The 15,013-nt window shown below is 48.4% G+C and overlaps 1 protein-coding gene across 3 annotated transcripts in view; it reads right to left on the bottom strand.

Annotated features, from left to right (window-relative positions):
- Positions 1-14,133, bottom strand: part of SLCO3A1 (solute carrier organic anion transporter family member 3A1) — a 350,108-nt gene extending 335,975 nt beyond the window's left edge. For all 3 annotated transcript variants that reach the window (XR_007519927.1, XM_049906091.1, XM_049906090.1), the window contains exon 1: positions 13,787-14,133. Coding sequence is in view for 2 of the 3 variants with exons in the window: in XM_049906091.1 (XP_049762048.1) it covers positions 13,787-13,966 (180 nt within the window). In the remaining variant the exon portion in view is untranslated. The remainder of the gene's footprint in view (positions 1-13,786) is intronic.
- Positions 14,134-15,013: the final 880 nt, after the last annotated feature.

The following is a 15,013-nucleotide window of genomic DNA, read 5'->3' as shown; positions in this document are numbered from 1 at the left end:
CTAGGATTATTGCACCGAAAACAAACAAAACAAGAAACCCAGACGGGTGCAGAGTAGACCTGCACTCTGCAGTGTTTTCACGGCTGTGACCCTTCAGATGCAGATCGCCAGGCCTTTCTTCTGAGGCATCTCTGGGTGGGTTTGAACTATGAACCTTTCAGTTTTAGCAGCCAAGCACTTACAGGTACCATCTGGGGACACCTCCAGGTTAGGTGGCAGCATTTCTTCAAAGAATGAGCTTCTCAGCAATAATGGCACTCCCCACATTTTGCAAAGACTCTCCCATCAATACCCCCAAAGTCCTCCCACCCAGCTGAAAACCCTTATGATGACAAAGAGTTTGCTTTTTTTCTTTTTTGGTACCCTCAGGCCTCTAGGGTCATTTGTTCTTTTATCTTTTCTGGTTTCTTCTGTCAGGAACACAGGGAGGAAAGCATTCAGACTCATCCACCCCCCTCACCCCTGGGACCATGTCCATTTCACAAAGGATAAACTTTAAAAGTCTATACTATCCATCATATCTTTCTCTATATCAGGGAGAAAACATAACCCGATTTGGCCTAACATCTGAGATAGTAACGCCACTGAAGGAAAAGGTTTAAGTGAAACACGAAGACCCCCATCTCTGCTCCCCAAATAAAATACCACAGAGCTGAGAACTGATCTAAGGCACCAGAAGTTAACATACAGTCCATGGCGAAAGGTGATATTAGATCTTTAAGGCCAATAGCGGGCTAAGAGCTCAGCTACCTTGTCCACTGGATAAGAACAGCAAGAAGCCAACAAAGGAAGGAGCTGGACAGACATACATAGCACTGCCCCTGGCACAAGGCTGGCATAACAGTCCCAACTGAGAGTGATCAGTGTCCTGGCTCCAGGGAGCACGCTGTCATGGAGATCCATTCCGCTGTCTGTGACATCCTGCCAGGGCTGGTGAAGCGTGGCAATGACGGGATCAGGCCAGAGGAATCTGGGCTTTCTGCATTGGAGGGAGATGAGAATGAAATGAACGAACAACTAGGAGGCAACAGGGCTGAGCTGACGTCTGAGCTTAACCACCCGTGACCACCACAGCGCAGCTAGCGTGGTGCCAAGAAAAGTGGCCACAAAGGCCACAGGCCTGAACACAAGAATGCCAAGCTTTCTTTTCTGGGTTGCAAAATATTTCACTTGTCACAGGGAACAGTCTCCCTGATAGCCACGGGTGCCGTGTGCTCCTCAGTTATTTTTAATGTCAGTCTTGTTACTGTTACGCGTAAGTGGCAAAAGCATTCCCCACTGGAATCCAAAGGATCAGAAGGCAAATAAGGAAAAATGTACACATTTTTATCCATTCACTAGATTAAGAATACATATCATTGCCGTATTAGGAAACATTGAGTTTGTCGAAAAAGAAGAAGAAAGTTTTAAAGAGAGAGAAAGAAGTGATTTTTTCCTACAATCACTAAAACATTGTTTTTATTTATGTTTGTAATCATAATTTTCAATAACAAAACTATACATCGTCTCTTCTTCCCAACTGCTTCCCGCTTGCGAAACAACCAGTTGCCACCAAGTGAACTCCAGATCCTGGCAGCCCCGTGTGTGTCAGACTAGGACCAGGCTCCACAGGGTTTTCAATGGCTGATCTTCTGGGAGCAGATCGCCAGGCCTTTCTTCCAAGGTGCCTCTGGGTAGACTGAAACCTCCAACCTTCAGTCAGCAACTGAGCGTGTTAACAATCTGCACCACCCAGTGACTCCTGTTAGCATACCAAAACCAACCGCCATTGAGTCAATTCCAGCTTACGGTGACCCCTGTATGTCAGAGTAGAACTGTGCTCCACAGGGGTTTCAATGGCTGATTTTTCGGTTTTCAGAAATAGATTGCCAAGCTTTTCTTCTGAGATGTCTCTATGCGCCCTCCAACCTCTTGGTTAGCAGCCATGCACATTAATCACTGGCACCTCCCAGGGACTCCATTTGCTAGTTCATGTGGGCTGGCACTGGAGGACAGGGCTGCACGTTTGTGTAAGCTGTTTAATTCTGTGCCCAGATTTTACATATGATGAAAGCAACCAATTCAGACCTTCCATACTATCATCTTTAAAAAGACCTAAGAATGGGTCTTATATACAAACCAAGGCCAACCTTGAACACAGGGACAATGTGCTATTGGATAACAATGCCACCTGTGTCTTCAGTTTAACGGAGCTGCATTTGGATTGCTCTTGAGAGCTGCCAGAAACACTGCTGGCATAGTGGTTAAGTGCTACGGCTGCTAACCAAACGGTGGGCAGTTCAAATCTGCCAGGCGCTCCTTGGAAACTCTGTGGGGCAGTTCTACTCTGTCCTATAGGGTCGCTATGAGTCGGAATCGACTCGACGGCACTGGGTTTGGGTTTTGGTGAGAGCTGCTGGTTCTATGGCCCACTCAGAGCTCAGGAGCAGCAACACAGACCTCCCCATCTGTTCCCATCAACTGCAAGCTGCAAAGCTGCAAAACTGTTCCCTAACTTTGTGATCTATTTATATGCATCTCCACGGTGTGGCAAAGGTAAAGGGAAGATGCTAATTTATAAGGGCTTTTTTTTTGTTGTTGTTACTTTGTTTTGTTTCCAAAAGATATCCTCCCCTTGACTGGCTGAGAAATATGCTGCTGGCATGTTAAGCCTCCCAACCTACATACTATTTACCAGCACCAGGGAAGCAACACAACACACTGCATGACAAACCACGAGCCCAGCCCCCAATCTTTTGAATAGAGACAGGAGAGGCCTATCCGAAGCGCTTCTCCATCTATTTCAGCTGGTCTAGGTTCCTTTAAGGCTTTTCTCCCTAACCCCCACGCTGGTCAAAAGATAAGCTCTTTGCCTCTATTTCCAGCAGTTGGAAATCTGAAATTGGCATGCAGTGTACTGTGCTGCCCGGGGCTTTGAGAAGTTGATGGTGAGATGTGCCATGTTGAACACATGTAAAAAGTAGGTTGTACAAAATATCCCACAACACAAATTTCAAGTACCCTCATAGCAGTGCTGTGGGAAACGAAACAGTCAAAAGATAGTGTTTGTCTTTCTCAACATCGGGACAATAGTCGTTCAGTGGCTGAATTCTCCCGTTCCATGTGGGCGACCTGGGTTCAGTCCTGGCCAACACACCTCATGCCCAGCCACCGCCCGCCTGTCAGTGGAGGCTTGTGAGTTGGTACGAAGCTGAACATATTTCCATGGAGCTTCCAGACTAAAGTGGGCTAGGAAGAAAGGCCTGGCTATCTATTTCCAAAAATCGGCCAATGAAAACCCTATGGATCACAACAGTCTGATCCACAACCTATCATGGAGATGGCACAGGACTAGGCAGCATCTCGTTCTGCTGTACATGGGGTTGGTATGAGTCAGGGGCCAACCTGATGACAGCTAACAAAAGCAGCATGTCTGCTGTTTACTCACGGGCAAATTCCCAGATCCCCCACTCAATCACGTGAGCAGCATCTGAAGCAAACCTTACCTGAAGCCATCCCCCTAACTATGAGAGCCATCGTGGCCACAGACCCACAGTGAGCTTCACATACCCTAAGGGAAAGAGGAGCTGGGGCTGAAATAACAGCCAAGTTCGAAGGACAGGATCTCCAGGTGGCTCTGTGGATCCACCTCAAACAATTCTCTGGCCCAAAAAGCCACCGGAGAGATTTAAGTAATCAACACCATTCTTCACAGGTTGGATCACAATAATTGAATCTTACATAATAAAAACATATGGGTCCGTGCTCCTGAGAAATTTTCATCTTCATTAATGGAAATCTTAGCAGAGTAAACACAAGATTTCAGGTACAGTATTTTAAAGCTTATATAATCAACCATAGGGCAGCTTTCCAGTTTCAACTTGCTTATATTCAAGGTGGTAATTTCTCATTCTAAACAGCTGAAGATGGGAGAGCCAGCTCAGAATGGGAGAGCCAATCCAACAATCAGTGAAGGAGTGTGGTCTTTTTTACATAAGCCTTTTCCATGGGGGGTGGGGAGGGGGAGACAATAGCCATTCCCATGAATATTTTACAACAGTCTTTAATTGAAAACACCATTTCAACATGGTTCTCCCTACACCCATCTTCCAAGGCAGAAATGGAGGTAAAATAAACATTTCTAACTTTCTCAAGTTCCTATAGTTGTGTGTACAGGTGATTTAGGGAGAAGTCTGGCCATCATAGATGGATGGAGCCCCTAGGTGGTACAAACGGTGAACACACTCAGCTGCTAACCAAAAGGTTGAAGGTTTGAGTTCACCCAAATGTGCCTTGGGAGAAAGGCCTGGAAATCTACTTCCAAAATATTAGCCACTGAAAGCTCACTGGAGCACAGCTGTACTCTGACACACATGGGTTGCCATAAGGCAAAACCGACTCAATGACAACTGACTTTTGCCCACCATAACTCTTTCCCAGAACTATCTGTTGAAAATCTGCTCAAGCCCTGCCTATTTCTGCCAATTCGCACAACTAATGCTCGGGTCACTACGGTGTAAAGAGTCACAACAGGCTTTAGAATTTGTTTCAAGGGCTACCTGGGCAGCGAGGTTCATTATCTGAAGACCCCTCTCAAAGTTCAACTGGCCACACAAATTAGAATCTGCCACCTAATAAAGAATTCACCAAGTGTGTGCAGAAGGATGGAGGAAAGGAGGGAGGAATGGAAGGACAGATGGAGGGATGGAGGATGGACGGATAGACAGACGGACAGACAGAAGAACAAACAACATACTCCAGGGTTTTGAATGGACTCTCACAATGGCACAGGAACAACCTTCTGGGACTTGTACCTTCTGCCACATCCTAGAGATGTGTCGTCACACCACTGCTTGCTTAGGTGGATCTACGGCCATAACCTGCTCCCCGGAATGTTCCAGGGTTTTTGGTAGAGATTTCCACAAAAAACAATGCTAAGGAAACGAGACAGCCTTGCTCCAGTCTGTTCTTTCTTTGAATCTATTACCAGGTAACTTAAAATGCCACTTGGGACATTACATCCCAAAAGAGGGGAGTACTGGAGACAGACAGCCTTAGTATTGATGAAGGAAATGATGAATGGCAAGTTGGAAGGGTGGGCTCATACCTCATTCTTGGTTCCCCCCGCCCCCTTTTAAAACAAAGGGTTTGGTAGCAGCCAATGTTGCCTTTTACTCTCAAATATTTTCTGTGAGTGTTCAGAGGAAGAGGTGAATGAATTTAAGTCCAGGAAAATGCTGCTGACCAACTATGACATCTCAGACAGTGAAATAACCATGCCCTGTTTGAAATGTCCAGTCATTTGAGAAATAGCTGGATTGGTGACCACACGCCCATTAAAAGAATCAAGCTATTAAATCATCCATCAGTCAGGGCTTCCCCTTTCAGAGGGGCTCGAGGTAAAGCCTCAAAGAAGAACTGAAATAAAGAAGTTAGGAAGTCGAGGCTTAAACCTCTCCGGCCTAGCCAACTGCTGAGACTCTGCCCACATCTAAGGAATGTTTCTGCTTCCCATGTTGTCACCAGAATGCCCAGAACAGGGAATTCCAGTGCTTGCTTACTCAGGACTGTGGCTGCAGAAGGCTCTGCCCCCTGAAAGCTGCTACAGTACTTCCTCAGCAGAGTCTACACAGAGCCACCAGGGTCTGGCGGCTCAGTAGTCCTCAGGTGCACATGCTCTCTCTTGTAAAGCCTGTGGCATCTGAATGTGAGTCTGGGGTCTCTCCTAAAAGACCCACTAAAACCTAATTCACTGAGAAGAGCCTGGCTCATTTGCTGCCCTTGCCAAAGGCAGGTGTGACCATAGCAGGGGCAGGAAAGCTGCTTCTAGAAGACAAAAGGAGACAGAAGGAGGGCAGGGTGGTCCTCTTAGATGATCTCTACAAAGGAGATGGATGAATCCTTGGGACAGCAGAACAGGACTGTATAAAGAGTTCCTCTGCTTTGCAGGAGAAACCAAAAAGGCCAGCATTGGGCAATGCCCTACAAACGGGCCTACTGAGGCCTGCTTAATGCTGAAAGAGGATTTAAGGTGAGCGCAGCGGGCGCAGCGTGAGACCTGAGCCCCTGCAGGCAACCAGGGCTGAGCTCTGAGGTCGCACGTGTGAAACAAGGCTGCCTGGAGGACAGCATATGTCCACAGCATATGCCCCTTCCCCCTCCCCCTTCCTGGCACCCCAGGCTCTCTGGAAGTGGCCGCTCAGTCTTCATACCAGTGAAGCAGAGCAAGCTACAGGGGCCCAGATCTGACGTACGAAACAGAAGCGAGGCCTCACAATATACCCCAGATCATTAGGTCCCTAGGAGGGACTTCTGTTGGTGCCAAGAACAACCAGTGGGGTTAAGTCATTATTATTAAAGCAATTATTAAATGTTACACCCTGTGCTAAGCACTCCAGCACGTGTCCATTTATTTAATCCTCTCAACCACGTGTAAGACAACCAAAAAGCCAAATCAGTTGTTGTCAAGTCGATCTCAACTCATGGCGACTCCATGTTTTCAGAGCAGAACTTGCTCCACAAGGTTTTCAAGGCTGTCACCTTTGGGAAGCAGATCGCTAGGCCTTTCTTCTGAGAAGCCTCTGCGTGGCCCTGAACTACCAACTTCTCAGTTAATAGTCAAGCATTTAACTACTTGTGCCACCCAGGGACTACTTTGTAAAATAGGCTCTATCAGTATTCTCATTCTTCAGGTGAAGAGATTGAGGTTTAGATAAGTCAAGTCACCAGGATCTAGTAAGTGGCAGGGCCAGACTCAAACCCAGGTCTTCTGAATCCAAGTTCAAGGCTCTTTTCACTGCCCCTCAGCTGCCTGCCACCTACTCACAGCCTTCATCCTCATAGCAAGAGATCCGGAGGGCCCCTCCCAGAGCAAGGCACCCAGGGCACTGGCCCCTCCCAGTCATCAAGCCCAAAGACAGCAAGGGATCAATATATCCATTACTACAGTGGGTTCCTCTCCCACAGGGCTACTAATTTTTATAGCATCTTTAAGATGGATCAGACTGCTGTTTGTTTATAATAAAGAAATAAACAGAACTAGCAACTGGTGCTTATTTATTTCTTCTTTTGAAAACTTTTTACCTTCCAGACAAAATGTTCATACAGAATAGGAAACTACTAGAGTGTAGAATTCACTAAACCAAAGCAAAAGATTGATTTTGACTTTATTTCTCATAGGCTGGGGCTGCAGAGTTATTATGCTTGCAGTGTATACGTAGAGGAACCCTGGTGGTACAGTGGTTAAAGCACTCAGCTGCTAACTAAAAGGTTGGTAGTTCAAACCCAGCAGCCACTCCACGGGAGAAAGATGTGGCAGTCTGCTTCCATAAAGATTTACAGCCTTGGAGACCCTACAGGGGAGTTCTACTCTGTCCTATAGAACAGTCTGAATTGACTGGACAGCAGTGGATCTGGTTTAGTTGGGTCATTTTTTTTTTATATGTAGAACTATATGATTATTAATAATAATAGCTAGGATTTATTGAGTACTCATTATGTGCAAGATAGTGTTCAAAGTGCCTTACAACAACAGGTACTATTATAATCCCATTTTTAAACGATAAGCCAAAGTACAGAGAGGTTAAGTAACCAGCCCAAGATCACCGAGCTGTTAAGACAACACAGGAATGGATCCCAGGTCTTCTGAGGCTCATGAATGAGCTACAGGTATCACAGGCCCTTGCCATTCTCCACACAGGAGTTTTAAACATTTACATTGGCATTTCAACCAATAAGTAATACTGCCTCTCACGTTAACATATAAACACTTAGATTGCCTATAATTACCTATAATACACATGTCTTTGAACCAATCCACTTATCCTATGACACAAGGTTGACTATTCCACTTTTTTCCCTATTGATTATCTCTTTTGCAGATCTACAAACAGAAAACAGATAAAAGAGCAAGGATGGCCTAAATGATTACCAAAGGCAGTTCTTAGATGGACTAAGATATAGCCGAGACTTGTCTCCACAGGAGACTGAGTTCTAAAATCTGTGTGCAATCCATCCAATCAAAACTACAATCGAAATGTCCCTTAGCAACTCCAAAAAGTATGGCATGTACTATTGGGTGTCTGCAACCCTGTGCAGTGACATGTATGTAACTACATAGTATACACAGTAACATAACAGAATATAATATAATACACATGCAAAAGATAATTGAACAGTATCTTTACTCTGTAGAAAGATGACTACGGAATGATGTGTGTAGTTAAACTCATGCAAGTTAAATGTGTTTGTGGTGTGATGTCAGGTCTAGGCAAACTGGAAGAACGGCGCTACAAAAATGGTACCCGTACAGTGTTACCATCCACAACAGCAAGGGGTGAGCATTTCCAGCACACCTGCCTGGCCCTGGTGACCTGCTAGGCCACTCTCCTCACCTGCCACCCAGGGAGCCCTCCAAAACCCGAGGACCACATTCAGCCCAGCACGAGTCCTTGCTACTCCCACAGATCCTGCAATCAATGTCAACTTCTGCTTTAACTCTTTATTTAGCAAATTATATTAAACAGATCTGTTTTCCTTTTTCACACCGTACGTCGACATGAAATGCAGCTGTATCACCATCTTTTGTGCAGCATTCCACTTATTCATCCCCTAGCAGGTCTGTGAAGTGAGCTCAATCCCTAACCAACACAACACCTGAGAGGTCTCCTTTCCAAAAACCAAACCCGCTGCCGTCGAGTCGATTCCAACTCATAGCAACCCTATATGACAGGGTAAAACTGCACCATAGAGTTTCCAAGGAGTGCCTAGTGGATTCAAACATGCCGACCTCTTGGTTAGCAGCCGTAGCACTTAACCACTACGCCCCCAGCGTTTCCTCCTTTCCAAAAAAAAGGCAGTGTGAATTCACAGACCCTGTTGCTTGAACTAACTTTGCCCAGTGGTTTACCCATGATCTTCCAGAAGAGGAAACCTATGAAGCACAGTCAGAACAAAGGACTCCCAGCTACACACAAGGTGAGCTAGAAATGCTGAGCCACTGATTAGCAAGGCACAGCCACTTAGGAGAGGCCACCGCTACCCCTTCGTCTAAGGTATTTAAAACTGAAATGGGGGCAAGAGTTACCAAATTGAGGAGACAGGCCTTGCTCACTTTACAACAAATTCAATTTCTTCTATCGTTAAGCACACGAGGGAACCCCCCCCCCCCCCCGCAAAAAAGAAAAAAAGCAAAGTTGTACTAAGCTGGCTGAATGGTATTTCTAAAGAAATATAGGTTTTTTCCTAAATCATTATTAGCTAAACATTTTAAACCAAACTGTAAAGAAAAAAAAAAAAAACAGGGTAATTTTATTTCTTACTACCTGGGGCTATACAGTAATTATGCAAATAGCAGAGAATTTGTCACTTTGAGTAACCATGTGTGTAAAACAATTTGATTAAGTAAAATACAGTTGCCTTAGACATCATACTAATTTGACAAGGTCTTTAAAAATGTCTTTCAGCTGTCTGCTTCTGGGGTAGGTATGCAAAAACCCATCTTCAAAATGATGCTTCTTTAGGAAGTAAGTAAAAAAGAATAACAAATCCAGAGGAGTTTGACTCACCCATCAACTGCAAGCTGCCTAAATGCTTCCAGACGTAAAAAAGTGACTAAAGCAGGGAGCCAGGGCTCTGTTAACCACACTGGGTCACCTGTGTCACTACTTTCTCACCACAGCCCCATACTGAATTTCTGCATGACTCTTAATAGGGAAATGCCCACCCCGGTTCATAGGAACTGTCTGTGAAAAGCTCCACCCAGGGGACTTGTTGCTCTTTGCCATTCAGTTAGCCCCTGATTCATGGCAACCCCATGCACAATGGAACAAAACACTGCCCCATCCTGTGCCATCCCCATGATTGGTTACAGATCAAACCATTGTGATCCGTATGGCTTTCACTGGCTGGTTTTCAGAAGTAGATCGTCAGGCCTTTCTTCCTAGTCTGTCTTAGGCTGCAAACTCTCCCTGAAACCTGTGCAGTATCATAGCAACACGCAAGCCTCCACTGACAGAGGGGTGGTGGCTGCATACGAGGCACCTAGGCCAGGAATCAAACCTGGGTCTCCTACACGGAAAGCGAGAGTTCTACCACTGAACAATTACTGCCTCATACCCAGGAGACCCAGGAGACTAGACTGGCCTTTTTAACAAAACTCAATCCTAATTGCCCAGAGGTTTCTGAGGTTTTAATTTCCTGTACACACCCTTATCTCCTCCAGCGCTCAGTCATTTCATAACATAACACGAACCACTGTATGCAGGGCTACCCTCCGTGTATGTTTGCAACATCTCAGCGGGTCTCTACCGAACACCTGCTGGATTAGTGCACACAAAATGACTGTCTCTCTGTGCAGTTCCCGTGTGCCCATCCCTTCTCCAAACAGTCCAAGACTTAAGCAGATCTTACATCCTTGCAAGTAGGTCAGCTCAGACTGGAGCTACCTGAAGCGAAAACCCAAGTAGAAGAAAATTAAACTGTATTCCCTGCTCAGCACACAATGACTATCAAGCTGAGTGGGCCTCTCATAAGGCTGAAAAAAATGATTTCATAGCCAGCTGGGCAGTTTAAGCGACTATGACAGGACATCCCTGCGACTGCTGATTGTCTGAAGTATGATTTCCAGTTTGAGCATTTGCAACTATAGCATATTTTAGACACCAGATCCCACCCACGTGGCACTCTGATTACCTTATCTATATATTATAACAGGGTCTAGACATTGCCATCAGGATTAATCCCCTTCTGTACTCCCCTAGAAGGCCCTGACACCCAGGCTAGAAGTTGCTGGTCCCCGGCCTAGCCTAGTAATTGGTGGCCTTCCTTCTCATACAGTTCTCCCCTGAGTTTCTTCCCTAGGCAGGTTCTTGAGAAAACACACGTGTGCATGCATGCACACACACACGCACACACACACTCAAGTCTGGCTTTTCAAAGTTTCTTCTCAAATCACAGGCCACTTCCTGCTTCAGTTCTACAGTTGAGAGGCCGACACCAGTGTCCCTGATGACGCTGGCAATTTTTTTTTTTTTCCTTAAGAAAGAAATTGGGGAAAGGAAAGAAGTCTCCAAACAAACAACAACAACAAAAAAAAAGGCACCTGGGAAGACTACGTAAGAAGGTAGCTGCATGGACTTTTGGGATCAAATAGAAAATACTTCCGTTTGCATAGAATTTGCAACCATCCTTCTCTCTCTGACCTCTGTCAGGTCTCTGAAAATGCCTTCTCAGAGGGGCAGGCTGCTTGCAAATGTAAATAAAGCTTCTGTAAACACACACCTTCCAGCAGGCGCCCTGATAGCACTTCCACAGGGAGGTGCTCAGGGTCCCTAAGAAGAAAGCCATGAGGAATGAAAGTGAAGAAACGCGCCTTTATTGCCAACACCCCGCACTATCGTATTCCCAATTTATCCACACAGAAGTCTCACATAGCTGAAGAAACAACAAACTTTTTTTTTTCCACCTCCCAAGTAACAGATGAAGAGAAAACCGTGAAGTGGCCCAGAAGAGCTAAACCCACAGCAGGCTGATTCAGTCAACCCTGGCAAGCAAACGATTTATTTTCATGAGGTTCGGATAACAAGGAAAAGCCGAGGGCAGCCGGGCAAAGCTGAGCCCTGAGCACCTTATGCCTCCACTCCTAGTCATCAAAATGAATTCAAGTTCCTAGGCCTGCCCTCTCCTGGGCCTCCATCTGTTCCCTGAGAGTCACCTGTTGATGCATGTTACCTGACCCCACCGGAACCAGGCTTTTCATCAGCCAAGGCTGGAAGTGCCAGGATGCCACCACCAGGTGGACTGAATTCCTCCTCCGCGTGCCACTAGCCTGTTCTTGGCTCAAAGCCAACCTCCTATCTCTTAGTGCCTCCCCCGCCTGTATAAATCTATGTCCAATGTGTGCACCACCCCATGGACCACTTCTTAAGTTTCAAAAGAGCTAGGCTATTCATTTGAAGGCAAGTTGCATTTCTTTGTAAGCTAAAAGACCATGCCTTTATCATTCACGGTGTATAAAGTTCTGTTAGTGTTTGTCACACATGAATAATGCACTCTACTGTGCAAAACTGGTTACAGCCATTGATACACTAATTACCTCCTTCTAACAACACACCTAGTTAGATGCTACTTGCATTCCAATATGCTACAGTATAAAAAAAACTACTATAGGCCCACAAAATTTTATTAACGTGCATTTGCATCTTAGTAATGTATGTACTCATTTAAATATTTTAACACCCTGTAAGGAAACTGAAAAAAATGACTCCAAGACCCCCACATCTCCAAAGGCCACAGGTACTTTCTGCAACCGCACATTAGAAACTATAGACAAATTGAGTGCATTTTATAAACACAAAATCTAAACAAAAAAAAACAAAATATGCTTTTGGCTACAGGGTTCGCCTGCAGCATACATGTCATGGAAAGACACGACAGAGTCATGGATTTAAATGCCTTTTATCTCAGAAGCAGTGATGGAAATGCATCTGGTTTTTAGGAGCCCTGTAATTCTGTCACCCCGGGGAACCGAGCTGAGTACCAAGACGCTGCTCTAAGAGCCAAACAACGGACTTCCCCCAACACTGGAAAGCAACTGCTTTCCACTTCCCTCTGACAGCAAGCTCTGAGTCTTAGGAGATGGTTTATGAATGACAGAGGGCACCCAGCGTCTGGCCCTCATTAACTTTAACCCAAGGCCAGGAATGAGAGATTAGTGGTAACATCAGGAAGAGTATGATTCTATCTCTGGATGTGGTCATCCAACAGCTGAAATCTTGTCCAATTCTATCTTCATCAAACTTGTTCTCTAACACGCAAAGCCTATATTTGAGTCCAGTTTGAGGTCAATAGCCAAGGAATGACTGAACACCATCAACTCTGAAAAAACCTTTTCCACCGGGGTCTGGAAGTGCACTTTCTGGAGCTCAAGCTGGGACTACCTGAGCAGGACAGGAGAGAGCAGCAAAGTAGGTATCTGACAGTGCTGAGTCATTACACGCTGTTTCTTCTGATACGCTACGCACCCATGGGCCGGTGGAACATTAAACTCCCATTTCTGGAGGCATATAAAATAGATGTAAATTGTGTAAAAGAATGAGCGGTTTGTGGGCTGAGAGACCACGGTGAGGAATTTGTCTTTAAGAGTGGGTAGCAAGAACTACACAAACTCGTAGCTGTTCCCAACGTACTGTAACTTTATCCCAGGCGCTTAAAGACGGCTATTGGGGTACCAGGTAGGAATACTCCTCTCGCAGTCCCGGCTCTGATCAGGGCCACACCTGGCCGCACTTTAAGCTGTTAAATCCCCCCCAGTAATTGGCGGATGGAGAAAACGCTTGGAGAAAAAGATGCATAATGGATTTGTTCTCCAAGCGGATGGAATGGGGAGTAGAGGACGCAGGATGCTAACTAGCTTTTTCTCCCATGTGCAGGTCACCTGAAAACCCTGATGCCTCCCTCTCCAAGTGGGTTCCTGAACTCACCATCTGGCTCCCGCTTTCAAGGGGGCCGAGGAGAGGAATGATTTCACGCCCACCTGCCCGCCGCCTCTCACCGGGGCACCCCCAGTGCTCGTCAGCCGCGCGAGCTGCTGCCGGCATCCGGGGTCCCCGCCCGCTCCTCGCCCGCTCGGCAGCCCGGCCGGCAGCTCCCCCGGCGGCCGCCTCTGCACCAACTCGCCAACCTCCACGCCAGGCTGAGGTCATGCCCATCTGCCCCCTGCGCCGGGCGCCCCCTCCTTGGCCCAGGCGGCCGCTCGGGCGCGGGGCTGGGAAAGGGGCCCCGCGTTGGAGTTGGCACGGGGACTCACCAGGTAGGCGCCCACGGTGCCCTGAGCCAGCATCAGGGCGCACTCGGACACTAGGAAGATCTTGATGTTGGAGAAGCAGGACACCTTCTTTTTCTTCTTCTTGTTCCTCTGCGCCTCGTCCCCCTGCAGCTCGCCGCTCCGGCCGCCGCCCGACGAGCCGCCCGGCTTCTTCCCCTGCATCCTTCCCCCGCCGCCGCTGCCGCTGCTTTCCCGCTCGCCCCGGGTGTCCGGGCCGTTGCCGGGCGGGGGTGCGCGCCGCGAGACTGCGTGCTGTCCCCGCCCCGGGCCCGCGGCGGCCGCCCCCGTCCTGCCGGGGGATGATAGGTGGAAGGCACAGCTCCTCGCCGCCGCCGCGCTCGCCCCCTTCCTCCACCTCCTCCTCCTCCTCCGCCCTCCCCTCGCCTCCTCCTCCGGCTCGGGCTGTGCCAATCACAGGGGCTCCTCGCACCGCCCGCCGCCGCCACCCGCGGACGCCCGGAGCTGCCGTCGCCCGCTTCCCCGCGCCCGCCGGCCGCGCCTGCCCTCGGCTCCTCTGCCCCCTGCCCCTGGGCCCCGGCCTCGGTCGCCGCTGCCCGCCTCCGCCACGCCGCCCCCCGCTGCTCGTGCGTCCCCGGGAAGGAGCGAGGGCGACCGGCCGAGGGCTAGGAGAGCAGCGCGCGGCGGAGCTGGAAGGGTAGGGCTGCCGAGAGGGCTGGGAGAAGGGGAGCCTTGGCGGCTAAGGGCAGGCAGGGTGCCCCGGCGCGAGATGGTGCCCGGCCCCCAGGTGGCGCTGCGGGGCACGGGACGCCGCGGCGGAGAAGGGTGGTACTGCAGGAAGAACCCCAGACGCGGGGTGGGCGTGCGGAGGCGCCCCCGCGGGGCCGGGACCTAGTGCTGGGTATCCGCTGCGCTGGCCGGAGGGAGGGGGTGTTTCCAGAAAGCGAGAGAATACGGAGTACCCAGGGAGGAGTTAGTGCACCCTCTCCCCCTCAGCCCGGGTATTTCTGGGGACAGATGTTGCGCTCTGGGCTTGGGGAGGTGTCAGAGGGCAGAGCTGCTTGGGGGCTTCCGTCGCCTGCTGGCCCCAGCTTCTGCTTCCTTTGCCACTGGGGGTGCCGAAATGACCCCAGGCAGAAAAGAGAGAAAGGAACTGAAGCAAAGCGAGGGTGAAGTGCGATGAATCGGTCGGGAGCCTCACAGACTGTCAGCGGCCCGCAACCACGGGATCCAAGAGGCTGCACGGTCGCA

Source organism: Elephas maximus, chromosome 13 (assembly GCF_024166365.1).
Source record: "Elephas maximus indicus isolate mEleMax1 chromosome 13, mEleMax1 primary haplotype, whole genome shotgun sequence".
Classification (NCBI taxonomy): Eukaryota; Metazoa; Chordata; class Mammalia; order Proboscidea; family Elephantidae; genus Elephas; species Elephas maximus.
Note: the sequence above shows the minus strand (reverse complement) of the source record. Positions and strands in the feature narration are given on the sequence as shown.